Source organism: Sarcophilus harrisii, chromosome 4 (genome assembly GCF_902635505.1).
Source record: "Sarcophilus harrisii chromosome 4, mSarHar1.11, whole genome shotgun sequence".
NCBI lineage: Eukaryota > Metazoa > Chordata > Mammalia > Dasyuromorphia > Dasyuridae > Sarcophilus > Sarcophilus harrisii.
The window spans coordinates 285,070,433-285,096,128 of NC_045429.1; the positions used below are offsets into that span (position 1 = coordinate 285,070,433).

The 25,696-nt window shown below is 44.5% G+C and overlaps 2 protein-coding genes across 5 annotated transcripts; both read left to right on the top strand.

Moving 5' to 3' along the window:
- Positions 1-1,163: 1,163 nt before the first annotated feature.
- ZBTB12 (zinc finger and BTB domain containing 12) lies at positions 1,164-3,915 on the top strand. 2 transcript variants are annotated; one of them, XM_012548918.3, is made up of 2 exons: positions 1,164-1,592; positions 2,101-3,915. In XM_012548918.3, the coding sequence occupies exon 2, from the start codon at positions 2,131-2,133 to the stop codon at positions 3,562-3,564; it is 1,434 nt and encodes a 477-aa protein (XP_012404372.1). In that variant the 5' UTR covers positions 1,164-1,592; positions 2,101-2,130; the 3' UTR covers positions 3,565-3,915. The 2 variants fall into 2 exon arrangements, with proteins under 2 accessions (XP_012404372.1, XP_012404373.1); XM_012548919.3 differs by having other exon boundaries at positions 1,257-1,514.
- Positions 3,916-5,687: 1,772 nt separating this feature from the next.
- EHMT2 (euchromatic histone lysine methyltransferase 2) lies at positions 5,688-25,686 on the top strand. 3 transcript variants are annotated; one of them, XM_003768937.4, is made up of 28 exons: positions 5,688-6,388; positions 7,034-7,103; positions 7,372-7,590; positions 7,699-7,964; positions 8,066-8,150; positions 8,419-8,486; positions 10,733-10,888; positions 11,214-11,345; positions 11,452-11,566; positions 11,680-11,781; positions 12,039-12,187; positions 12,493-12,636; positions 12,801-13,036; positions 13,405-13,587; positions 13,770-13,852; positions 13,961-14,067; positions 14,973-15,095; positions 15,455-15,556; positions 16,113-16,217; positions 16,536-16,690; positions 16,849-17,016; positions 17,108-17,252; positions 17,549-17,626; positions 17,993-18,108; positions 18,554-18,640; positions 24,318-24,396; positions 24,568-24,743; positions 25,506-25,686. In XM_003768937.4, exons 1-28 carry the CDS (start codon positions 6,107-6,109, stop codon positions 25,684-25,686), a joined length of 3,912 nt encoding a protein of 1,303 aa, XP_003768985.2. In that variant the 5' UTR covers positions 5,688-6,106. The 3 variants fall into 3 exon arrangements, with proteins under 3 accessions (XP_003768985.2, XP_031821003.1, XP_031821002.1); XM_031965143.1 differs by lacking the exons at positions 5,688-6,388; positions 24,318-24,396; positions 24,568-24,743; positions 25,506-25,686 and adding an exon at positions 20,591-20,730 and having other exon boundaries at positions 6,726-7,103; XM_031965142.1 differs by lacking the exons at positions 5,688-6,388; positions 7,699-7,964; positions 8,066-8,150 and having other exon boundaries at positions 6,727-7,103.
- The last annotated feature ends 10 nt before the right edge of the window (positions 25,687-25,696 follow it).

Sequence of the window (25,696 nt, forward strand, 5' to 3'; positions counted from 1 at the left end):
TACTAATTTCCAGTTTTCCCAGCAGTTTTTGTCAAATAATGAATTCTTATCCCAAAAGTTAGGATCTTTGGGTTTGTCAAACACTAGATTGCTATAGTTGACTATTCTGTCTTGTGAACCTTAACCTGTTCCACTGATCAGCTAATCTATTTCTTAGCCAATACCAAATGGTTTTGGTGACTGCTGCTTTATAATATAGTTTTAGATCAGGTACAGCTAGGCCACCTTCATTTGATTTTTTTTCCCATTAATTCTTTTGAGATTCTCGACCTTTTATTATTCCATATGAATTTTGTTATTTTTTCTAGATCATTAAAATATTTTCTTGGAAGTCTGATTGGTATAGCACTAAATAAATAGATTAGTTTAGGGAGTATTGTCATCTTTATTATATTCGCACGGCCTATCCAGGAGCACTTAATATTTTTCCAATTATTTAAGTCTGACTTTATTTGTGTGGAAAGTTTCCCAAAATAACTTTTCCTGATTTTCCCAATATAAGTTCTGTCCTTCTAAATATCTTGAGCTATCTATATCGATGCGCCCGAGTCTATCGCCACCCTGTCCCATACCTATGTTAACTGCAGTGTCCTAATGGTCTAGGTGAGAAAGGAAAGAATATTTGCTTGAAGGATGTATCTGCTCCCACATAGCCCATTGAGGGCAAATTTTATGAATTCGGTTCCCTAGCTAGCACACTGCCCGGCATGAGGCAAAAACACTGGGAAATGAATGCAAACTGTTTGCACTTTTGTTTTTCTTCCTGGTTATTTTTACCTTCCGAATCCAATTCTCCCAGTGCAACAAGAAAACTGTTTGGTTCTGCACATATACATTGTATCTAGGATATACTACGACATATTCAACATATATAGGACTGTTTGCCATCTAGGGGAGGGGTGGAGGGTGGGAGGGAAAAATCGGAACAGAAGTGAGTGCAAGGGATAATTTTTTTACTGCAGCGGACTACTACTCTCCCAAGTCCACAGAGCTGGATCCCGAGATGGCTGCTTCCTCCGGAGAGCGCAGGATCAGAAGATGCGAAACACCACTTTCCAGTACAAGCTCTCAACTACCCAGAACGCGACTCCAGCACGCATGCGAAGATCAATTCCAGAGGGCGGGGAGGCGACTGGAGAGAGCCGAAGAGAAGTGCTGGCGTAAGAGAGCCAGGGGGAGGGAGGACGGACGTATTTCCGCTCCGTCGGACAAATACTGGCCAAAGGGGAGAAGACTAGTACTCCTGGCCCCTTTAACTGAGTGGAGAATACAAAGAAAAAAGTGCGGAGGAAAGGGTAGTATCTTACCCCTTTAATTTTATACAACACCCACGCTCTTTTTCCTTTAGCTACCTCCCGGAGCAGCTGCCGCCGAGGGGAGCAAAGCTGCGCGCGCCGGGTCCACACAGCCCAGCGCGACCCTCCCTAGCTCGCCCACGCGGAGCCGGAGTCGCGCTGCCAACCGCGCGCACGGGCGCGCACGTTCCTGCGCCTGCGCGTCAGTCAGACCTGCCTGTACGTGGTGACTGCCGCCGGCCCCCAAGGGGGGGTGGGAGAATTAAAGAAAAAAAACTGCGCGTGGAACAGATCTAGGTGAGAGGCGCGCGTGCCGATGAGGTCAAGGGATTCAGGGGGACTAGTTCCGCGGAGCAATTGGGCCCCGAGGCTTGGGGGACGAGGGTGTGAGGTGTTAAGTTGGGAGGCGGCGTGTGCGGCGCGGACGGGAGGGGGGAAACCAGGGACGGCGCGTGTAAACGTGCCTGGGGGGCGGGGAAAGTCGCGAGCGCGCCCCAGACTGGGGAACCCTGAACCCCAGTCTCTCCCCACACACCCACACCACGCGGGCACATTTACGCCCCTCCCCTTGCTCTGGCCCCCTAGTTCGTGGGCGGGATGGTTTGGGAAGAAAGTATGGGACCTCGTGGGTTCTTGCCTTCCCTCCCCTCTCCCTGAGATGGGAAGGAGTAAAAACTGTGTGTATGGGATAGAGAGGGTCTGAAAGACTTTGCCCTGGGGGAAAGGGAGGAGGGAAAAGGAAGTGATTGAGGCTGGGGGGAAGGGAGAGGGACTATCATCCTAATTCATCCTCCACCAAACACAGGGAATTAATTCTCCCAGCACATCCAATACCATGGCATCTGGAGTAGAAGTCTTGCGATTCCAGCTCCCAGGGCACGAGGCTGCCACCCTTCGAAACATGAACCAACTCCGGGCAGAAGAGCGCTTTTGCGATGTCACCATCGTGGCCGACAGCCTCAAGTTCCGTGGCCACAAGGTAATCTTGGCTGCCTGCTCCCCATTTCTTCGTGACCAGTTTCTTCTCAATCCCAGTTCAGAGCTACAGGTCTCGCTAATGCACAGTGCCAGAATAGTGGCAGATCTCCTCCTCTCCTGCTATACTGGGGCTCTGGAGTTTGCTGTCCGTGACATTGTCAACTATCTAACTGCTGCCTCTTATCTGCAAATGGAGCATGTAGTAGAAAAATGTAGAAATGCCCTGAGCCAATTCATTGAACCCAAGATTGGCCTAAAAGAGGATGGAGTAAGTGGAGGGATTGGATTGGCTGGGCTCAGCTCTACCAAGTCACTCCTTCCACTTGCTCGAACCCCAAAGCCAGCTCCCAGACCTCCACCGCCACCTCCTCCACCTTCTCTCCTCCGACCAGTGAAGCTAGAGTTCCCCCTAGATGAGGACCTTGAGCTAAAAGCAGAGGAAGAGGAAGAAGATGAAGAAGAGGATGTGTCAGATATCTGTATTGTCAAGGTGGAATCAGCATTGGAAATGTCACAGAGGTTTAATCCCCCAGGAGGCATTGGGGGGAGCCTTGGTCTTGGGGGGAACCTTAGCTTTGGAGGGGGTCTTGGTCTTGGAGGGGGTCTTGGTCTTGGAGGGAATAGTGGACTTCTTATCAATGAAGTTGGAGAAACAATTGATGCCCCTGATGAAAGCATAGCACCTCAGGGGGTGGTGAAGGCTTGCTACAGCCTCACAGAAGACACAGAAGGGGAAGGTCTGTTGCTGTTTCCTGGAGGTCATGTAGGGGAGGGCATTACTTTTGGACTGGGAGATGAAGCCCTAGCAGCTATGTCCCGGAACAGTGGAGTTAGTGGGAGTTATGGGGGCATAAGGAGCCCCATACCAGGGATCTCTTCAGTGGGTTTCCCACTGAAGAATATCAAGTGTACCAAATGCCCAGAAGTGTTTCAAGGTGTGGAAAAACTTGTGTTCCACATGAGAGCCCAGCACTTCATCTTTATGTGCCCTCGATGTGGGAAGCAGTTCAACCATAGCAGCAACCTCAACCGTCACATGAATGTCCACCGAGGTGTCAAATCCCACTCCTGTGGTATTTGTGGCAAATGCTTCACCCAGAAGTCTACCCTACACGACCATCTCAATCTTCACTCTGGGGCTAGGCCCTACCGTTGTTCTTACTGTGATGTGCGATTTGCCCATAAACCCGCCATTCGACGCCACCTTAAGGAGCAGCATGGAAAGACCACAGCAGAGAATGTCCTTGATGCTAGTGTGTCAGAGCTCAATGCTCTCTCCTTCACTAGCTGAAGTAAGGATAACTAGGGAAGGGTATTGGGTGAAGTCAGGAGATTGCTGATTAAAAGGGGTAGTGAAAGAGCCTCTCTCCTTAAGGGGTAGAAATATGAAGGAGGAAAAGGGCTTTTCTGTTTCCAGGAGAAACTTGGGGTTGAAGGCTGAGACATTACAAAAAAAAAAAAAAAAAAAAAAAAAACCAAAAAAAAAAAAAAAACTACTTAGGTCTTCCTAAGGGAATAAGAAGGGGGTAGACATTGCTAAGGGGATTAACAAATCTTTACTTGGGATGATGAGGAAAGAAAAGATTCCTGTATTCTATAATAAAAGAGCCCAGGAAAGAGGGGAGACTCTTTTCTGGAAGAAGTAAATTACCAGCTTGAGGATGTTGTTCATAATGTAAGTAGTAAAAGAGGGAATATAGAAGATGGTTTTATTATAGACTAAGAAAGCTATAGAGAAGACAATTCAGTTGGGGTAGGGCGGTTGGGAATTGGGAGGGAATCTTACCAAAGCTACACCTGTCCTGGGTGGGAATAGAGCATGGGAAACCTCTTAAATTCTTGGGAAAGCAACTGTTATGACAATTCAGTTGGGATAAAACGGGTGGGAACTGGGAGGGAATCTTACCAAAGCTACACCTTTCCTTGGGTGGGAATAGAGCAGGGGAAACCTCTTAAATTCTTGGGAGAGCAACTGTTATGAGGACACAGTTATCAAATCCCAAGGAGAAAGGGTAGAGGTGGGGTTTTTTTGTTTGTTTTTTCCATACTGGGTAGGGAGATGGAAGAGGGACAGGGTGGGCTTTTGTTTCAAGAAGCAAAAAGTGACAAATGTGTCAGAAAATGAAAAGGGAAGATGAATAGAAGAAAGGAGGAAAATGAAGTTAGTAAGGATTGGGTAGAGGATGTGGGGGAAAGAGGAATATACTTAGAAAAGGGCTCTTGGGGAGGGAAGAGGGAGGGAGGGAAACAAAAAGGGAGGGAAAAGGAGGGTGTGATAGAGATGGGTATTATTTTTTAAGGAAACATTTTTCAAGAATTTTCTGGAATCTGAGGTCTGTTTCTGTTTTTATTTACCACAAAATAAAAAAAAGGGGGTTTTCTTTATATTTTGTTATCTATGAGTCTGAGTCTTTCCTTTCCTTCCCTAGTATTTTCAGCCAACACTTCATCTCTGAGAGTACATTGGCCCTCCAGCTTCTGTTTCTCTCATACACATACACACAATTTAGCATAGAGTTAAGTAAGAGTAGAGGTAGAATAGAAAAACTGGGAAGAGAAATGAGGGTAATGCAAGAAAATCATGAAAAACAATCAACAGCTTGGTGAATGAGACACAAAAATACAGAATAACCCCTTGAACAGAATAGATCAAAAGGTAAAGGAGGCAACAAGAATCCAATGAAGAATGCCTTGAAAAGTTGAATTCTCCAAAGTGGGAGTAAAGGGGAGGGGCTAGAAGGAGCTCCAAAAGTTCACTACAGAAAGCAATTCTTTAGAAATAGACTTGGGGGGAGGGGAGTATCGACTTGCCTGAGCTTTCCCCAAAATTCTTGTGAGCATTTTTAAATAATGTCAAAAAATAGTTAATGGAGTGGGAGAATCCACAAAAAGACGGGGTGAAATGATTTTCCAACAAAGGCAACTGTGCCTCTACAGTGTTTGTCCTGGTCTCCCTCACCATGAGGACAAAGACCATGTAAACGTGTGTCAACAAATTATAGGTCAAATATATACTTTTCATATCTGGGGTTTTTGTCACTAGTTCTGGCAAGTCATATCTGAGGGTGGTGCTAGATCAGGGATGGTAGTCTTGAATGGAGGGGAAATTTTTTTTTCCCCCACTAAAGCTCAAACTTTTTCCTTCAATTGTGAAATTTCAAAATTTTTCTGAGAAATGATCCATAAGCCCAACCCGATTGCCAAAGAACGATTGTCTATAACACCCCCAAAAAGGTTGATAAAGCCTCAGACTAAATGGTCTCCAATACTACTTTGAGTTTGTGGATTGGAAGAAAACTTTAGAGGCCGTTCTCAGCCAGTACAAACTACATCTCCCAGGAGGCCTTGGAGAAGGCCCCAGCTGCCTAATCCCAACCCACAGGACCCGGAGCCGTAGAGTCCTCCGGGTTCGAGAGCTGCAGTGCAGACGAATAGACGGGGCCATGCTAGATGAGAAATCGGCGTCTGCGTTTCTTCTGATCGTGATATCATTAGCGAAGTTGTGATTCTATTAAGTTCAAGGAGGGACCAGTGGCCGCCTGGGCGTGATTGAAGTGGTCTTTAAGTTCTAGTAATCACAATAAGAGACGGGAGTAAAAGCCCTAGTTAAGGGGAGGAGCGTCTGGGAGCACTCCTATCCCCATCTCCAGGGGCAAAGGCTTCTCTCCTGCTCCAGCCAGGACCGAAACCAGAAGCAAGGCACTGTCCTGTCCCTTCCCGGGACGCCCGGACTTCAGGAACCGCGGCTCCGGGGTTATCGGGCAATACATTTGCACCTGAGCGGCGGCCCCTGCCCTTAATCCGGGCCGGAGCGCCCGCGGTTGCCCCTCCCCATGGTGAAGGCCAGGGAAGCCTGCTCGAAGTGGTCTCCGAGGCATCCTCGCCAATCCCTGCTCCGGGAGCCTGCGCACCACTCTGGGATCCTAACCCGGGAAAATGGCAGTAGAATAGGCCATGGCTCCTTTAAGGGTTCTCTTTCTCCTCCCTCCTTCCACTACTCCCCCATCCCCCCCGACCCACGTGACCCGAGCGGCCGCGCGCCTCCTGGGCCCCCCGCGCGAGCGGCTATGGCGGCGGCGGCGGGAGCTGCAGCAGCAGCGGCGGCGGCCGCCGAGGTGCGGAAGGGGAGGGGGGGGAGGCGGGTGCATGCCCGCCCGCGCGCGCGCCCGGGGGAAGCGCGCACTCGTGCAATGCTCCGGGGGTGCAACGGGGCCGGGGGGCCCGAGCCGGGCTTGCAAGAAACCAAGGGGCCAGCGCCGGGGGCCGGGGAGGGGACCAGGGGATGGGAGGCGGGGGAAGCGAACACAGAGGTGCGCGTGCAGCCGCTGGCCACCCCCGAATGGGCGGCTGGGGCCGGAGTTCCAGGGGCGCGCGCACGGGGTGCGCGGGGCAGACCGCCAAGCTGGGGGGGAATCAGCATTGGGGGGGGTGTCGCACGGGGCCCCCGCGGCTCCGGGGACAAAGGGGGAGCGTCTCGTGCACCCGGGAGGAGGAGGCGGGGCCGGGGCGCATTGGCCACGCCCCCTCCCCTCCTTTCTGCTCCCGGGATGCGGGGGCTACCGAGGGGGAGAGGGTCCCTTCGGGCCCGGGGTAGAGGTCGAGGGCCACTTCCTGGGAATCGAGGGAGAGGGCGAGGAACAACCCATCGGGGCCGGGGGAGGGGGCGAAGCCTGCTCTCTTCCGCCCGGACCCAGGCGTGCTGGGCTTCTTTGCCCCCAGTCAGGTTGACTAGTTCCCCTACCCCTTGTCTCCCCTCGCAGGGGGAGGCCCCTGGTGAGATGGGGGGGGCGCTGCTGCTGGAGAAAGAACCCCGGGGAACTGCAGAGAGAGGTAAGCCTGCAGGGTATACAAGAATATCTGCTTCCCCTGCCCCCTGTTCTTTTTTGAGAAAGCAATCTTGTTTCCAGTAATCCCTTTTTCCTATCTGTAAGGGATTCTTTCCAATTACATGGCAGAAAGGTGAGTTACCCTTGTCCTCAGATTCCTTTCCTCTTTCCTTCCTGGAGGGAATGGGGGGGGGGAGGGAAAGAGAAAAGGGGGAAATTTTGGTATTATTCATGATTCCCCTCCTCACTCCCCTATCTTTCTCTTTTCTTAGGTCTTAGCTCCTCAGGAGATAAGTGTCCTGGAGAGGAGACCCCGTCCCAGGATCATCCAGAGTCTGTGGAACCCACTGGTCCCTCATCTCCTGCCTCAGTCACAGTGACTGTAGGAGATGAGGGGGCTGACACTCCAGTGGGGTCCACACCCCTCATTGGTGATGAACCAGAGAGTCCAGAGGGAGATGAGGGAATCCACAATAATAGGATATTATTAGGTAAGAAGGTTGAGAGAGCTTGAGACTGGAGAATTAAAGGAGCAGGGAGAAATGGGCTCTCAGGTCATACTGTTTTCCCTTCTCTTCTCTTCCAATCATGTTGTCCAGGCCATGCCACTAAGTCCTTTCCCTCATCCCCCAGCAAAGGGGGCAGCGCCTGTCCAAGCCGGGCAAAGATTACCATGACAGGAGCTGGGAAATCACCTCCCTCAGTCCAGAGTTTAGCCATGCGGCTTTTAAGCATGCCTGGGGCACAAGGGGCTGGAGCTGGGCCTGAGCCTGTACCTACCTCCACCCCTATCCCCACCAGCCCTGAAGGGAAGCCCAAGGTCCACCGAGCTCGAAAAACCATGTCCAAACCAGGGAATGGACAGGTAAAGGGTTTATACAGAGAAGGGAAGAAATATATTTTGTAATAAGGAAAGGGAGCTGGGGGGAAAGGGGAGTCTTATCTTCCTTTCTGTATGTTCCCCAGCCTCCAGTCCCTGAGAAACGCCCCCCTGAAGTTCAGCATTTTCGAATGAGTGATGATCTTCACTCAATGGGGGATATGGGAACAGGTATATCCTTCAACCATAGTCTAGCTTTCTTACTCACACCATTAGAACAACTAACATTGGGTTAACTTTGAAAAATTTTAAGTGAAGATGGATACTCACAAATATAATTTTTCTTACATGAACTGGTATTTTATTATTATATATTTTGAATCCTCCCTGATGTTCTGCTGGGCACATGATAATGTTTTGTTTTATTTTAGTTTTTTTTTTCTTTTTTTTAAACTAAAAAAAAAAAGAAAACAAAAAAGCTTGCTCTCTTTATTTCCAGACATTGCCAAAAGGAGGAAAATGGACTTGGGAAGTGGAGGCCCCCACAAGAGAGGACCCCATGGTTTGGTAAGACTGCAATGGAAAAAGGACCAAGGGGGACAGTAAGGGAACTGAGAACAGAATGACAGTTTCTTTGAGAGGAAAACATTCTGAAAAAGGAGTAGAAAGAAAAGGAGAGAGGTCTGGATATAGACTAAGTTTCTTAGAGAAGGAATTTGCTGACAAGACAATTGAGAGATCTACTTCAAGGAGCTTATAATCTAATGAGGGAGACAACATTAATATAGATATATACAAAGCAAGGTATATACAGCACAAATAGAAAATAATTAACTGGGAGAAGGCATTTGAATTAAGAGGGGTTGGCAAATATTTCCAATAAAAGTAGGAATTTTAGTTGGTACTTAAAGAAAACTTAAGGAAGTCATTAGATCAGAGAAGGAAAAGAATTCTTGGCCTCAGGGATAGCCAGAGAAATATTGTTCGGAGAGTAGAGGTGAAGTCAGTGTCACTAGATCAAAGGCTTTGTGTTTCAGAGTAGGGTATAAGATTTATATTTAAGGTATAAAGGGCTTTGGCTGTCAAACAAAATATTTTGTATTTGAACCTGGAGGCATAAGAAACCACTAGAGTTGATTAAGGGGATGACATGATCAGACATACACTTTAGGAAAAACACTTTAGTGACTAAATAAGAGATTGATTGGTGTGGGAAGAGATTTAAAGCTACTGTGTAATCATTTAGGTATGAAATTTTCATGTCATCATGATGACAGTGTCAGAGAAGCAACATTATATATATATTGTTGCAAAGATGAAATTGACAGGCTTTGGCAACAGATTGAATATGGTGAGCAGTCCTAGGTGACGTGTAGGTTATGAGCTTGAGGGACTGGAAGGATGATATTGCTTTCTACACCAACAGGAAAGGGCTATAGTGGGGAGGTGTGGTTTGGGGAAGATGTAATGAGTTCCATTTTGGACATACTTAATTTAAGATGTTTACTTAACATCCAGTTAAATCTGAAAGACAGTTGGAAATGTGAAATTGGAGGTCGGGAGAGAGATTGAGGCAAGATAGGTAGATTTGAAAATGAGATTGTCATAGAGATGATAATGAAATCCTTGGGCGTTAATTAGATCATCAAGTGAAGTAATATAAAGAGAGAAGAGGGCCAGGACAGAACCTTGAAGGACACCTGAGAGAGTGCTATGGAAGAGGATCTTGATAGTAGGATGACAATCAGGAGAATCAGGTGTCCTGAAAACTGAAAAGAAAAAGAGTATTGAGGAGAGAGGGTGGTCAGCAATGTCAGAAGCTGCAGAGAGATCAAGAAGAATGAGTATGGAGACAAGGCCATCAACTAAGAAATCATAAGTAACTTTAGTTTCTGTAGAATGATAAGATTATATGCTGGAATTAGAGTGATTAAGAAGACAAGAGAGGAGAGAAAGAGGAAGAACCTATTATAGATGACTTTTTAAGGAATTTAGCCATAGAGGAAAATGATGGGGATAGATCAAATGAGGGATAGGAGAGACAAGGGTATGTTTCTTAGTAGGGAAAGACCCAGTAGTCAGGCAAAGATTGAAGTGAAAGAATATAGGTGACAGAAAGGACAATCTGTTGGGGAGACAGGATGGAATAGGGTTTACTTGTTTTCATCCAGTGAGACAGGAGTGAAGAAGAGAGTAGTAAAATGATGTCACTCCCCTACTCAATAAATTCTTAGGGTTCCCTATTGCCTCTAGGATAAGATACTCTTTTTAGCTTTTAAAGTTCTTTATAACCTAGCCCTAAGCTGCCTTCAGTAATGTTCAATGACATTCCTTTTCTGCATTCTATGATACAAACAGGCCTCTTCTTTGTTCTTCACACTTGGCACTCCATCTCCAATCTCCTTGTTTGCTTTGTAATTTCCTCGATTCTACCCTGTAGAACTTCAAGATGTAACTTAATCACCATCTTCATCTTTTCTGATTTTCCCAAATGCTAATTCCCTCCCTCTCACACTGCCTGAGAGAGAATGTGAGTGAGTTTGTGTGTGTGTGTACATGTGTCCTCCAAATAGAATATAAATTCCTTTAATGTAGGAATTTTAATTTTTTGTATTCTCAGAACCTAGCATAGTGCCTGGAATATAGTAAATGCTTGTTAATTGGTATATACACACACACATATCCATAAGATAGGAGTTGATAAAGGCAAAAGAATGTATCAACAAAATTTAATTCTTAGATTGTGAAAGGAGGGAAAGAATACTTAGCTAATTCCCATTAGCTTTATGAAAGGGAAACTTTTTATTTCCCAGTTGGAAGAGCTGGACCCTGCTGGGGGAACTGAGGATATGACCCTAGAGAAGGAAAACCAAGAGGCCATGGAGGACTGGGATACAGATGTAGGAGAAGGCTTCAGTTTATACTATGATTCATATTCTGTGGATGAGCGAATTGACTCAGACAGTAAGGTAAGTAGCAACTAGGTCTGGGGTGAGATTACTTCCCTACCACTAGCTTTCTATCAGCTTTTATGATGCCTCTCTAGCTTTAAAACCTTTAGAGAGACTGTGTCCCACTTCTCAGTAGTCTCCTGACACATTGTGCCTAATCTTTTCTCTGTTGACCCTCTTTTGTTCACTTCATCCTTTCCTATCAGGAATATTTTCATGATTTTACTGTACAAAACTGCCAATATGTACATGAAGGTTTACACACACATCATTGAAACCTATAGACAAGACCTATGTTCTGAGGATTACCCTTTCATAACCCCTACCTCTTTTTTCTTTCTAGTCTGAGGCAGAGGTCTTAGCAGAGCAATTGAGTGAAGAAGAGGAAGAAGAAGAAGAAGAAGAAGAGGAGGAGGAGGAAGAGGAGGAAGAAGAGGAAGAAGATGATGAGGAGTCTGGCAATCAGTCTGATCGAGTAAGGGTCTGATATCTGGGTCTATAAAAGAAGTCTAGGCTTAGGAACAGAAAAGATAAGCCTACATATATACCCATGTTCTGATTCTTTCTTTCCCCCTCACCAGAGTGGCTCTAGTGGTCGAAGAAAAGCCAAAAAGAAGTGGCGGAAAGACAGTCCTTGGGTAAAACCTAACAGAAAACGTCGAAAGCGGGAAACACCACGTACCAAGGAACAACGGGGTAATAATCCAGATTAAGTTCCTGTCCCTTAGGGTAACAGATGTTCAGATCCTTGCTCTCCTTACATCCCAGCCTCAGTTTCCCCCAACTTTTCATCTCTTGCTCTTTATTAGGGGTGAATGGTGTTGGTCCCTCTGGCCCCAGTGAGTATATAGAAGTGCCTCTAGGGTCTCTGGAGCTACCCAGCGAGGGAAACCTTTCTCCCAATCATGCTGGTAATTGGGAAAATGAGGAAACTGACTCAGGGAGCCTTGGGTGGGATGAACTGAAGATAAGAATAACTCACTTATGGGAGGAGACTAGTAATCTTAGCATAACTAGTGGTAGCAGAAGGGGGTTTCTGCTATTAGAAGGGATGGGGAGAAAAAGGAAAGGGTCGTTGGTCCTAACTTGATAGACCAAGACTTGGTGGGAAGAAGAAGTGTTTGAGTTTCCCTATGACTTTCCTCTTTCTGCATCCCCTGGTCCCAAGGGGTGTCAAATGACACATCATCCCTGGAAACAGAGCGGGGGTTTGAGGAGTTACCCCTGTGCAGCTGCCGCATGGAAGCTCCAAAAATTGATCGGATCAGCGAAAGGGCTGGTCACAAATGCATGGCCACAGAGAGCATGGATGGAGAGGTAGGATCTGGATTCAGAGAATACAGGAGAACTGGGGTGGAGGAGGGGAGAATGACATCAGATATAATCTAGTATGAGTTGGACCCTTGAGGTTTCTTCTGACTATGAGGTTTGGTGGATATCAAGTATTAAAGGAATGGAATATGGGTGGGTTTGGGGTGGGGGTGGGGGGAACAGGGGAAGAGTAACAAACAGGGAGATGATGGGATCCTTACCCTGTCTTACCCACTTCTCTGCCTTACCATTCCCTGTTTTCTTTTCTTCTGTGGCTCCTCTGCCAATACCCTAATACCCTGTCCTCCCAGCTGTCGGGCTGCAGTGCAGGAATTCAAAAGCGGGAAACAATGAGGCCTTCAAGCAGAGTAGCTCTGATGGTCCTTTGTGAGACACATCGAGCCCGGATGGTCAAGCATCACTGCTGCCCAGGCTGTGGCTATTTTTGCACAGCGGTGAGGAGGGATATTGGTAGGGCTACCCAGGATTGGGTAGGGGAGAAAGGTTGCTGGGCCAACAACCAGACCTTCATGGGGAGGGAGGAGTTGGAGGGAACCATGAAGCTGGGTCATATATTTGGGTCCTAATACCATTGCCCCCAATCCCCCCCCCCAACAAGGGCACATTCTTGGAGTGTCACCCTGATTTCCGAGTGGCCCATCGCTTCCACAAAGCCTGCGTGTCCCAGCTGAATGGGATGGTTTTCTGCCCCCACTGTGGGGAAGACGCTTCTGAGGCCCAGGAGGTGACAATTGCCTGGAGTGATGGGGTGGCCCCACCTCCTGGCACTGCTGCTCCTGTCCCCCCACCCCCTGCCCAGGATGCCCCTGGACGGGCCGACACTTCCCAGCCCAGGTACCCCTTCCCTCCAGAAAAAAGAGTACTTTCCCTTTGTAGGCTCTTCACCTATTATCTTTCACTTTCATTTTTATTTATCTCTTAACTCACATTCTCTTATTCTTTCCTAATTCCCTTCCCTTGACCTTTCATATCTTCTTTTATCTTCCTATGCTCTCTCCCCTTCTGTGTCTTTTCTTCTGCCCATCTTACCCTCTTTCCCCTTTCCATTCTTACTTTCTTCTCTTTCTCTACCTTTCTTTCTTTTCATCCTTCCTTCCTTCTTATCCTTTTCCTGGAATATGAGAGTCTTTTCCTTTCCCTAGTCTTTTTTCTCTTCCCAAGATACAAGAGCTCTTCTCCCCACACCTCTTTTGTTTCCCCAGTGCTAGGATGCGGGGTCATGGAGAACCAAGGCGCCCTCTCTGCGACCCACTGGCTGATACCATCGACAGCTCAGGCCCTTCCCTGGCATTGCCCAATGGCAATATCCTCTCAGCTGTAGGTCTAGGAGCTGGGCCAGGCCGAGAAGCCCTGGAAAAGGCACTGGTCATCCAGGAATCTGAGCGGTGAGAGAGATTAATGGCTGGAGGGCACACAGATAGCTGGATCTCTGAAAGAAAAGGGGTCTTTTTTTTAGTAGACTCATACTTAAGTATAAGAAAAGGCATGGTCTGTGAAGGAGGAGGTACCTGATGAGGCATCAGGGTGTTGAGTCCATCCTCTTTCTCCTTCCATCACTCCCTGACAGAAGGAAGAAACTTCGCTTCCATCCGCGTCAATTGTACCTGTCTGTAAAGCAGGGGGAATTGCAGAAGGTCGTTCTGATGCTCTGTGAGTGTTCACTCCATCCCAGGGTTCTCTTTTCTGTCCATCTATCCCTGTCCTATAGCCTCTTCCTCAGTCTCTCTGTAAATGACACTCCTTCCCCCACCCTTATAGTGGACAACCTGGACCCCAACTTCCAAAGTGACCAACAGAGCAAGCGTACACCCCTGCATGCAGCTGCACAAAAAGGCTCTGTTGAGATCTGCCATGTGTTGCTCCAGGTAAGAGTAGGCCAGACCTTCAGAGTCTGGTGGTCCCTTCTCCTTGACCCCAGAATTTAGATTCCAGGGCCTACTTTTCCACTTTCTGTCCTTCATTGTAGTCACTGAGGAAGGTCCACACTCTTATTTGACAATCTCTTTCAACTCTCATCCTTCATTTTCCTGGCCCATCTCCCTTCCTCCCTCTGCCCTATTCTGGTTCTCACTCTCTCAGATAACCCTACACACAGACACATTCAGACATAAACTTCTACATTATCATTTTGACCTAAACAATATCTCTTATGTACATCCCCTTTTCGCCACTCACACAACCACCATCTCAGTTCAGGCCTTCATTATCTTACCTGGACTATTGCAATAGCCTTCTTCTTGATCTTCCTGCCTCGAATCTCTCCTCATTACGATCCATTCTCCATTCAGCTTCCAAAGTGATCTTTCTGAGCCTATGTCATTATAAGGTCCTCTCTTTCACATTTAAAGTCATTTCCCAGTCCTGTCTCTTTCCTTTCTTACACTATATTCCATCCCACCCACTGTATAATCTAACTACACTATTTTATGTGCTAGTCTTTACACGCTCCAATTCATTCTATAACTTTGCACTGAGTGCAGAGTACTCTGCCTCCTCATTTCTACCTCTTAGTTTCCCTGGCTTCCTTTTAGACTCGGCTCAACCCCCTTTTATGGGATTCCCTTCCTGGTCTCTCCAGATGTTAATTCCTTCTCCCTGAGATATTTTTTCACCTACCTTGTGCATGTCATCTTGATCCATTAGAATAGAAGCTCCTTCAAGAAGGGACACTATTTTTGTCATTATTAATTATATGCCAGGGCCTAGTATATAATTATTGCCCATTAGAGGATTGTTGACTGACTGACTAACCCTTTTCCCCACCTGCCAGGCTGGAGCAAATATCAATGCTGTGGATAAGCTGCAGCGGACCCCTCTGATGGAGGCTGTGGCCAACAACCATGTAGAGGCCGCCCGATACATGGTGCAGCGAGGAGGTTGTGTTTATAGCAAGGTGGGGGCAGCACTCCTGGAGTCTGTGTGGAGAAATGAGGGAGGGGTGGCAAACTGATGAGGTGAAAGACAAAAGGGTAGGAGGTAACTGTGGTATGCCCCTTAAGGACAAGAACTATATAAACTTGGATGAGGAAAAAAAAATTTGCATCTTTATTTTTAGTAGCCCCTAACTGAAATTTAACATTTCCTTCAAATATCTAAAAACATCATTCTGAGCAGTTCATAGGTTTCACTGGACTGCTAAAGGGGACTCATGTCTCCTCCTACTTCTGCTTGCCCCCCCCCCCCCCCCCAAAAAAAAAAAAAAAAAACACCATTGCTTGGGATATCAAAGGTTGTTTGCACCTGTCTGCCCAGGAGGAAGATGGCTCTACTTGTCTTCATCATGCAGCTAAGATTGGCAACCTGGAGATGGTCAGCCTGCTGCTCAGTACTGGCCAAGTGGATGTAAATGCTCAGGTCAGTGGCCAATGGTTCTCTCCCTTGCCTCTGTTGCCCAAACCCCATTTACACCACCACACCCCCACTACCATTCATCTTTTGTCTTCAGTCTCTGCCTCTCCCCTTGACTTTTTTTTTGTGTATGCTTTTTTTTCCCCCATTAATTTTCACTTCTCTTCTTTGTCTCTTCCTGTACCTTTTTCCTGCATGGTGGCGACTTGTTCTCTGTCTCTGCCTATCACTGTCTCTCCTTTGGTGCCATTTATTGCCTAAGCCCACCTCCAAACCATATATTTTTCTTTCTTACGTTGCTTTTTGTATTTTCTATTCTCCCATAGTCGTTCATTCCCCTTCTATATTACTCCCTTTCCAACTGCCATCTTCTATATATCTTTCTTGCTCTTCTCTCCATATCTTTCCCTCCTTATTTGTATTTTTTGGTTTCTCCTTCAGTGTCTATCTCTAAGGTGGAGGGAATAAGAAACTCATGCTTCCCCTCTTAACTAGATCTAGCTACAGGAGAAGACCTGACTGTGGGCTCCAACCCTCAACCACCTCCTTTTACTCCTTTCAGGATAACGGGGGCTGGACACCCATCATTTGGGCAGCTGAACATAAACACATTGAAGTCATTCGAATGCTGCTGACCCGAGGAGCAGATGTCACCCTTACTGACAATGTAAGAGACAACATGTGGGTACCCAGGGATGGAAGAAGGTAGAGTGATACTTTAGAATCCTTGAATATTTCACATTTCTTCATTTTGTACCTCTCTGATGTGTTAATATGCTATTACATATCATTTTTTACTCTTATCCATATCATAGCTCTGTACTACAGTATAAACCCCCATTATAGTGGGAATCATGTCATTTAAATTTTTGCAATTTCCCTAGTGTGTAGCATGTGATTGGTCTTTTTTTTTTTTTTCAACTTTAACTGAGACTTGGAGACCATATATCCTGACCCAGCTTCTGTTTCTTTCTCTTGCCTTTAGGAAGAGAATATTTGTTTGCACTGGGCGTCCTTCACAGGCAGTGCTGCCATTGCCGAGGTCCTGCTGAATGCCCGTTGTGACCTCCATGCCGTCAACTATCATGGAGACACACCCTTGCATATTGCTGCTCGAGAGAGCTACCACGACTGTGTGCTGTGAGCAACTCCCACACCCCAAAATCTGCAGTGCTTTCATTTCTCTAATCTTCTGTCCATCCCTCTTTTATATTTTTGGATTAGTATCTTTCCCCTGCTTCTGTCAATGGCTCCTCCAGCACATTTTCTTTATTGCTTTCCTTGTTCTACCTTTTCAGGCTTTTCTTGTCCAGAGGTGCTGATCCAGAGTTACGGAACAAAGAAGGAGATACAGCATGGGACCTGACCCCTGAACGCTCAGATGTCTGGGTGGCCCTGCAGCTAAACCGAAAGCTTCGCCTTGGTGTGGGTAACCGAGTATTGCGAACAGAAAAGATCATTTGCAGGTGAAGATTCCCAGAATCCCCTCTAAATTAAATTGCCCCCACAAAGAGTCTGGGGATCTCATCTCTTCAGCCATATTTTTCTTCCCCCTAGAGATGTAGCTCGGGGTTATGAGAATGTGCCAATCCCCTGTGTCAATGGAGTGGATGGGGAACCTTGTCCAGAAGATTACAAATACATCTCTGAGAACTGCGAAACATCAACTATGAATATTGACCGAAACATCACACATTTGCAGGTAAATGGAGTGGAAAAATTGGTCATTGATATCCTAATTCAACCACTTCAGAAATCCTTAGCTAGTTTCCTTATTTGCCTCCCATAATGTCAGAGCACATCCTCTTAGCCCATTGTCAACTCCACCCTAACAGCTGTGCCCAAAGTGTTGTTCCCATCCCATGTAGAAAAAAATCCTAATGGTATCTGATGGAATGAGGGTTCTGAGTCATGGAGGGGGACCATTCTGGAGGTTGGGAGGGCAAGATACAAGGATACTGGTCTTAAAGAACAAGACCCCAATGTCCTCACCCCCAGCACTGCACCTGCGTGGATGACTGCTCAAGCTCCAACTGTCTCTGTGGCCAACTGAGTATAAGGTGCTGGTATGACAAGGTGAGTGAGCCTCCCAAGCCCCTCATTTCCCCCTAAACAACAAATCCCTTTTCCTAAAGAGCCCTCATGTCACAGGAAAGATTGGAAACATCCATGATGTTTTTCTCTCCTCTCTCCCCTGACCCCAAACCAAGGGCAACAGAGAACATATTTTGGGAAAGCGCCAAGAAAGTGACTATCGTTTGTGTTAGTATGTGCAAATAACCTTCAAATGGCCCAGTGTTTGTCCTGTTTCCAGTATCCACATGCCCTCCTTCTCTCTCAACTAGGCTCTTTTCATAAGAGGAAAGAAGGGGGGATTTGGGAAGTAGTCTCTCACAAATACCACTGTCTCTTCCCACTTCTCCCTTTTTCTTCTGGAGCCAGGATGGACGTCTTCTTCAGGAATTTAATAAGATTGAGCCCCCACTGATCTTTGAATGTAACCAGGCTTGTGCTTGCTGGAGAAACTGCAAGAATCGAGTAGTACAGAGTGGTATCAAGTAAGAACATCTGCCTTCCACTTTTCCCAGCCTCTTGGGGACCCAAGCATCCTTAATTCCATAGAGCAATTTTAGCCCATTTTCTTCAGTGAAGTGTGGGTAGAGGGGGCACCTTTTGCTCTTGATTCTTCCTTCCCCATCCCTAGTTGATACTGATACATCCATATGTTTCTTCCTGGGAGGTACCTCTGAGAGACACAATTGAAAAAATACTAGATTTGGGTAATTCAGAGAATCTAGAATCAAATCTCACTTCCAAGTGGGATTTGTTTCTGAATAACTTTGAACAAGACACTTTACTTTTCTGGACCCTTTGTCTTCCTCATCTTGAAAGAAGATACTCTGAGATACCCTTCTAGTTCTAAATCTTTCTTTTTCCTGGATATCATTCTGTTCACCCCTGTAACGATACTCCCATCTCTTCTCCCTTTTTCTAATCCTCCAGGGTTCGGCTACAGCTTTATCGTACTGCCAAGATGGGCTGGGGTGTCCGTGCGTTACAGACCATTCCCCAGGGAACCTTCATCTGCGAGTGAGTCTGCTGTTGTTTGCCTACAGGGGAACATTGGGAAGGGTTTTCAGAGGGCAAGGACTGGGCAAGGGCCCAGTTTCAGAGGGCAAGGGCAAAAAACGAGAGGCAATCTGATGTGTAGGTACAAGGCCAGAATTGGATCAGGATGGCCTGGGTTCAAGTTCTACTCCTGGATACATACTAACTTTGTGACCTGAATGAATCGCTTAAATTTCTCAGCATTCTCGGGCATCATTTAGAAGACTAAATTATCCAGTAGTTGTTGACCTGCATTGGTGGAAAATTTTCACAAAAGACTTTCCCTATACCAGTTAAATCACATATTTAGACAAAAGTAAGCTTGGATCGTAGTTTTGGATAGAGGTTAAAGTGGCCGTTAAGGGTCATCTAATACAACCCCCTCCTTGTACAGATATAGAAACTAGCTCAGAGTGACTTGGTCACAGTAACAAAAATAATAAAGAAGGAAAGGAGTAGAATTTGAACTAGAGGCTCTGCTCCTGAATGTTAATGTCTTCTTGTAAACATCTCACCTACTTTTAATTTCTTAGTATGCTTTGTGCTGTTTTTACAAGTCTTTTCCCATGTGTTCCTTTAAACTCTAGCCCCCTCTTTCTCGGAGCAGACAATTTCACCAAGTGCTTTAATAAGAAAATCAAAATCATTCAGCGCCTCATCTTCCTAACCTTAGAGTATCTCATCACTCACCCTCACTCAGCTCAAAAGAAGAATTGTCTTAGGGGCAGCAAGATGGCACAGATAGAGCACCTGCACTGGAGTCAGGAAGAACCAAGTTCAAATCTGACCTCAGACATTTAATGCTTAGCTGTGTGACCCTGGGCAAGTCATTTAACTCCAATTGCCTTGCCAAAAAAAAGAGGTTTTTTTCCTCCTTTCCAAGTTTTGTCTATCTAAACTCATGATCCTATCCTATTATCCCCAATCTTATCTAATGTTCCCCTATCTTGAACTGATTCTTTCTGGACTTGGCACTTCAGTCATGCTCTTTCTTTAGTGTCTGCCATATCTGCTTTGATTCTTCCCCTTCCCTTTTTCAAAGTACTTGAATAGCACTTTCAAGTTACTGCCCTGTTTTTCTATTTAAAAAAAGAAAAAATTATTTTAGCCAGCTAAGATCCACCTTCTTACTTCCCCACCTCAACTCCCCTTCTCCCCATTGAGAACATGAGAAAAACAAAATGGTAAAAATATATAATTACTCAAAATAATCTTAGACATTGTGGCCATGGCCAAAAAAAATATTACTTTCTGCATTCTGAGTAATTCAGCTCTGTATCAGGAGATAGACAGCATGTTCCTCATTAGTCTTGTAGCATCCTGGTTGGTTATAATGCTGATAAAGAATTCACACAATAGTTTAGCTTCACATTTATAGATCAAATTAGTTCAGCTATTCCCTAATTTGTGGGCGTGCCCTAATATTCCCATTCTTTCCCACCTCAAAAAGAATTATATGAATATCCTTATAGACTGTTGTACTTAGGACTCATCCCCAATTTAATCTACATTCCTCCTAATTACCCCATCCCCTCTATTTTCCTGTTGAACAAAATGGAATTTTTCTCTTCAGCTTTCAGTTCAGATGACAGTGAAAGTCAAGTGACAACCATCTCCTCCCTCCCTCCCCTTTATGTATATCTGTGTACTCTGATTATGTGAGATAATTTTCCCTAATCATTCCCAAGCCTTGTCTGATTGTACTCCCTGATAAGATTCAGAGAGGATACATGTATGTCTCCTTATATTTGAATGTGAGCAGTTTATCTTTGTTTAGTCCTTTATTATTGTTCATTCCTGTTTACATTTTTTATGCTTCTCTTTACTCTTTTGTGTTTGAACTAATGAGTTTCTCTGCAGCTCTAGTATTTTTTCATCAGGAATGCTTGGAAATCTATTTCATTAAAAGTCCTATTTTTCTTTCTCCTGTAGGATTTCCTCATTTTTCTGGGTAAGTTACTCTTGGCTGTAAATCCCTATCTTTCACCCTTTCTTTCTGGAATATTATATTCCAAGTTTGCTACTGTAGAGTAGTGGCTTCTAAATCATGTGTGATTCTGCCTATGGCTCCTCAGCATTTTGAATTCTTTCTTTCTGATTGCTTCCAGTATTTTTTCTTTGACTTGGAATGTTCCCAACAGTTTTCATTTTGGGCATTCTTTTTTTCACAGATGACTGATGGATTCTTCCATTTCCATTTTGCCCTTTGGTTCTAAGAAATATATACAGTTTTAAGAAATAGGATATTTAGGCCCTTTTTTTGGTCATAGTGTTCAAAAATAGTCTAGGGATTCTTCAGTTTGTTTTTTTTTTTTTTTTTAGATCATTTGTTTTTGTTTGCTATGAAATACTTTGCATTTTTTTCCTTTTTTTTTTTTTTTAAACAATCTTTTGACTGTTTTAATATTTCTCATTGCCTCATGAAGTCATTGGCTTCTGTTTGGCCAATTAAAATTTTCAGGGAGTTTGATATTTGGGAGAGGTTTTCAAACTATTATGTTAATTTTTTTTCTAATTCTTTTTTCCATAGCTATTGATTGTTTTTCTAATGTTTTCCTCAGCATTTCCATTCAATTTATAAAAATATTTTTAACTTTTAAAAAAATTTTTTGCTTCATCTCTTCCACCATAATAGCTCTTTGTGGTGGAATAAAATGTGAGGGTTGGACTCTGCCACGCCTCTGGAAGATCTGGGGTGATCCAACAAAGCTGTCTGTTGGTACTTCTCTCTGTTACAGTACACAATATGGGATTTTCTTTTGTGGCAGTGTGCAGCCTGTCCCTGGAGACTGGAGTCTTCTATGTGTAGCAAGTATCCCTGCTGTGACCCTATTCCTAGTATCTGCAAATTTCTCTTTCTCCCTGTGCCAACCTGAGCCAAACAGTGGACTCCCTCTGACTTTTTCTACATATCTTCATCAGGATTTGAGTTAGTGAATTTTAATAGATTTGTTGGATAAGTTGTAGATAGGAGCTCAGTTAATTTACTTATTGCTATTCCATCATCTTGGCTTTATTCCCCCTTTACCCTCAAAACCATTCTCACAAGATCACTGATAAAATTATCACCACATCAACTGACCTTTTAATAAGTCTTCATCCCTCTTCTTTTTTGTCCCCAAGGCAATCAGGGTTAACTGATTTGTCCAGTGTCATATATGTGGTACATGTAAGAAGCTTGATTTGGACTTGTATCTTCTTGACTCTAAATCCAGTGCTCTATCCACTGCAACTCTCCCCATCCCCTTTAATCTTTGCTCTCTCCCAAGCACTTGACACTATTGTCCATTCATTCCTATTCAATATTTTCTTCCATTGGCTGTCATGACATCATCTCCTAATCTTTCTGATAACACTCTTCATCTTCTTCCTTGTCCTAACCCTAAAATGTGGTTATTTCCTCAGAGCTTAGTTCTTAGGCTTTATGTCTTACCCTTCTAACTATATATATATCTTTTTCCCCTTTTCTTCTCCCCTTCAGACCTTAAGACCTCATCAGTTCTCATAGCCTCTATTGTCATCTCCCAAATCTATATTTTCAGTACATCTTCATTTTTCTGCTGGAAGTTTTCACCTTGATGTTCCAACAGCACTTCATATTCATCAATACCAAACTCTTCATCTTTCTCTTTCTAAAAACGACCTTTTAGTTGCCAAGACCCCAAACCCCACTCATCTTTGCCTTCTTTCTTGTCTATTATCCACCAATCAGTCTCTCAGTCCTGCAGATTGTTATATCTCTTACATGCATATTTTATTTTCTATTTCTGCTGCTACCAGCTATCTCCAACTTTTACATAGTTCAATCATAGAATATTACCCCAACTTCCTGATTTCTCTTCCTCCAGTTTCTTTTCCATTCAAATCCATTCTAAATATTCATCTGGTCTAATTCCATTAATCTGTTTGGCCAAAAACCTCTTCAGACATCACTGTTAACCTTTATTATATTCTTGCTCAAAAGTATTCAGGAACTATTTGACTAATTTGGCATTCGAGGCTACTTTAGTCTATACTTAATGTATTTAAACTCCTACCCCAATAATTGCTTGTTCTTTTTCTGCTCAATTAAGTAATAAATTCAGTTAACATCAATTACACACTTCCTGTGTCCAAGCACTGTATTAGGTAAGCATTGAGGGAAATAGGATACATGAATCCTAAGTCTAGCAGGGAGATAGAGCATAAACACAGAATTCTAATTCACATTGTTAATAGAGGAAGTACATTATAAGAGTTGTGTAGAGTTACTGACTAGGAAAAGTAAGGAAGACTTTATGGAGAGGGTTAGCATTTAATTTGAAAGGATACATAAATGACAGGTAATAATAGACTCAAGATGTAGAATGAAAAAAGCAGTTTTGAATAGGACGAGTTGGAGAATTAATTTTGTTTTGAGTATAACTATTTGTTTACAGAGCTTTTGCTTTTATGTCTTTTGGTCCTCCTAATGAAAAGGGAGAGAGTAAACTGACAAAATAAAATTTCAAATAAAGAATGAAGGACTTAAAGCTCATCTGTATCATTTGGTCAAAAGACTTGACCAGGATTCAAATGTCACCTTTGACACATCCTTGCCTTATAACTTCAAGGAACTCACTGAACCTCTCAGTGCCTCTGAGCAGCTCTGTTAAGACCGTAATAAGCAGCAGAGGAGATGCTGAAAAGGTTTCCTACTCCCATGAAATCATAGATCCAGTCAAAAAAAATTTAAGTAGGCAGTCTTTTGGTGTAAGGAGAACATTCCTTTTTGATTGGAACATGGAAGAATGGGGGAGGGGCTGATATAAGATAAGGCATAAGGTGGGGGGATGGGAGAGGTGATACCAGATTGTGAAGGACCTTGATCAGTCATGCAATTCAATTACCTGTGGCTGGCACTATTCCAGATTCTAGGGATACATCTATGAAGAAGAAAGCAAACCTTATTCCTACAGTGAGCTTTACATTCTAAAGTGAATAAATCTATGTGTGTATACATACTTATTTATACTCACTGAATCTTAAACAAGAAATTTAAACTTCACTAGTTAAGCAGTGAGTGGCCCTGAAAGCTTTTGATCAGATCTGCTTGTAATAAACATTTTGGCAGCAGTATGAAAGATAGCTTGGAAGACAGAATAGAGGCTTTAATAAGCTAGGCTGTATGTAATAAGTCTAGTCTGGTCAGTTTATTTTTTTTTACCTTTCTTCATATATACCCAGCACAATACTTGGCACATAGGAGGCATTTAATAAATGCTTACTGACTGACCGGTAAGTAGGGGGATGGTTATGAGAATGAATGGAAAGAAAATGGATATAAGATTAGCCTACTTGTGCCATAGCTTATGACATTTACCCTACCTGAAATTCTCTCCTTCACTTGTACCTGTCCAATATTAACCAAAAAGCTCAACTTAAGTATCCCCTATTGTAACACCCCATAATGATCTCTTCTAGACTCCCAATAGTACTTAATATCTGCACTGTTACAAGGAAGGGTGGTAGGGAGGGGTGACAGATTTGGGGTAAGGGCAGAAATAGAAAGGGAGGGAAGAATAGGTCACAAAAGCTTAGGTAGTGAGGATTAGAGAGTATAGTATATGAGGACCTCCTAGACAGCCCTATCCTCCTCTGTATCCCTCTCAGAACTCCTCTCTTTCCCCTGCTGGATTAGGTATGTTGGGGAACTGATCTCAGATGCTGAGGCAGATGTCCGGGAAGATGACTCTTACCTCTTTGACCTGGACAATAAAGTGAGTATGTTGGGATGAGGCGGAGGACATAACCTATTTCTTCTTCATAACTCCCTTAAATCTTGAGTTGAATTAGCAAAAATTGATACAGCATTATAACTATGTTGAGATTGGGACCTAGTCCAATAAGGTGGCAAGGTAGGGGAGGTAACCAATTCATATTTTCTCCAGGATGGAGAGGTGTACTGCATTGATGCTCGGTATTATGGCAACATCAGCCGTTTTATCAATCATTTGTGTGACCCTAACATCATCCCTGTTCGAGTCTTCATGCTTCACCAAGACCTCAGGTTCCCCCGAATCGCCTTCTTCAGTTCTCGAGACATCCGGACGGGCGAGGAACTAGGGTGAGGGGGGTGCAAGGGGTTCCTTATGTTTTCTGGAAGTAGGTCACCTGGAACTTTAATAAGGCATCCAGGTGAAGTCCTTAGAGTAGTCAGGGAGGGAAAACAAAGGGCCTGGGTTCCAAAGGTAGCATCTGAATCCAAAAATAAGCTGTCACCAGTGTACTTGTGTGACTTTGGGAAAATTGTCACACCTCAGCTTTAAAATGAGAAAGTGGGGCTAGATCAGGTTTTTAAACCAGTGGGGTCTTAGACGACAGATGAACTTGAATGGAGGGGGGGAGAATTATATCTTTATTTTTACTCACCCTATCATTGAAATTTAACATTTCTTTCAATTATGAATGTAGGCAACAACAGTAATAATATGCTTCTATAAACTGCCAAAGTTGCCCATGACACAAAACAATTTAAGAAGCCCCGGAACTAAATTATTTCTAAGGTCTTTTTGAACTCTAAATTGTGGGATCCTATGACCCTAGTGTCCTCTTTCCTGGTCCTTGGAGAATTCCCCAGGTACTCTGGCAAAAAGTAAGCTTTTATACCCCACTCCTTGTCCCCTAAAGGTTTGTTTATTTCTCTCTGCAATCTTGGTAGGGTTTAACATGAGTCTTGGGAGTAATTGGCCAGAGATTGAGTCCCTAAAAAGTGATTGAAGAGAATGAAAGCTGAGGTGAAAGTTCCTGGGGTTGGTAGGTGGGCAGACCAAAAGCCTGAGAAGGTTTTTGAGGTCTGGATCCCAAGTTCCCCTGACTTTACTGGCAGGTTTGACTATGGTGACCGGTTCTGGGACATTAAAAGCAAGTATTTCACCTGTCAATGTGGCTCTGAAAAATGCAAGCACTCAGCTGAAGCCATCGCCTTGGAGCAGAGCCGCCTGGCCCGCCTGGACCCCCACCCAGAACTGATTGCTGACCTTGGGTCCTTACCCTCCCTCAGTTCCTGATCCCAGATCC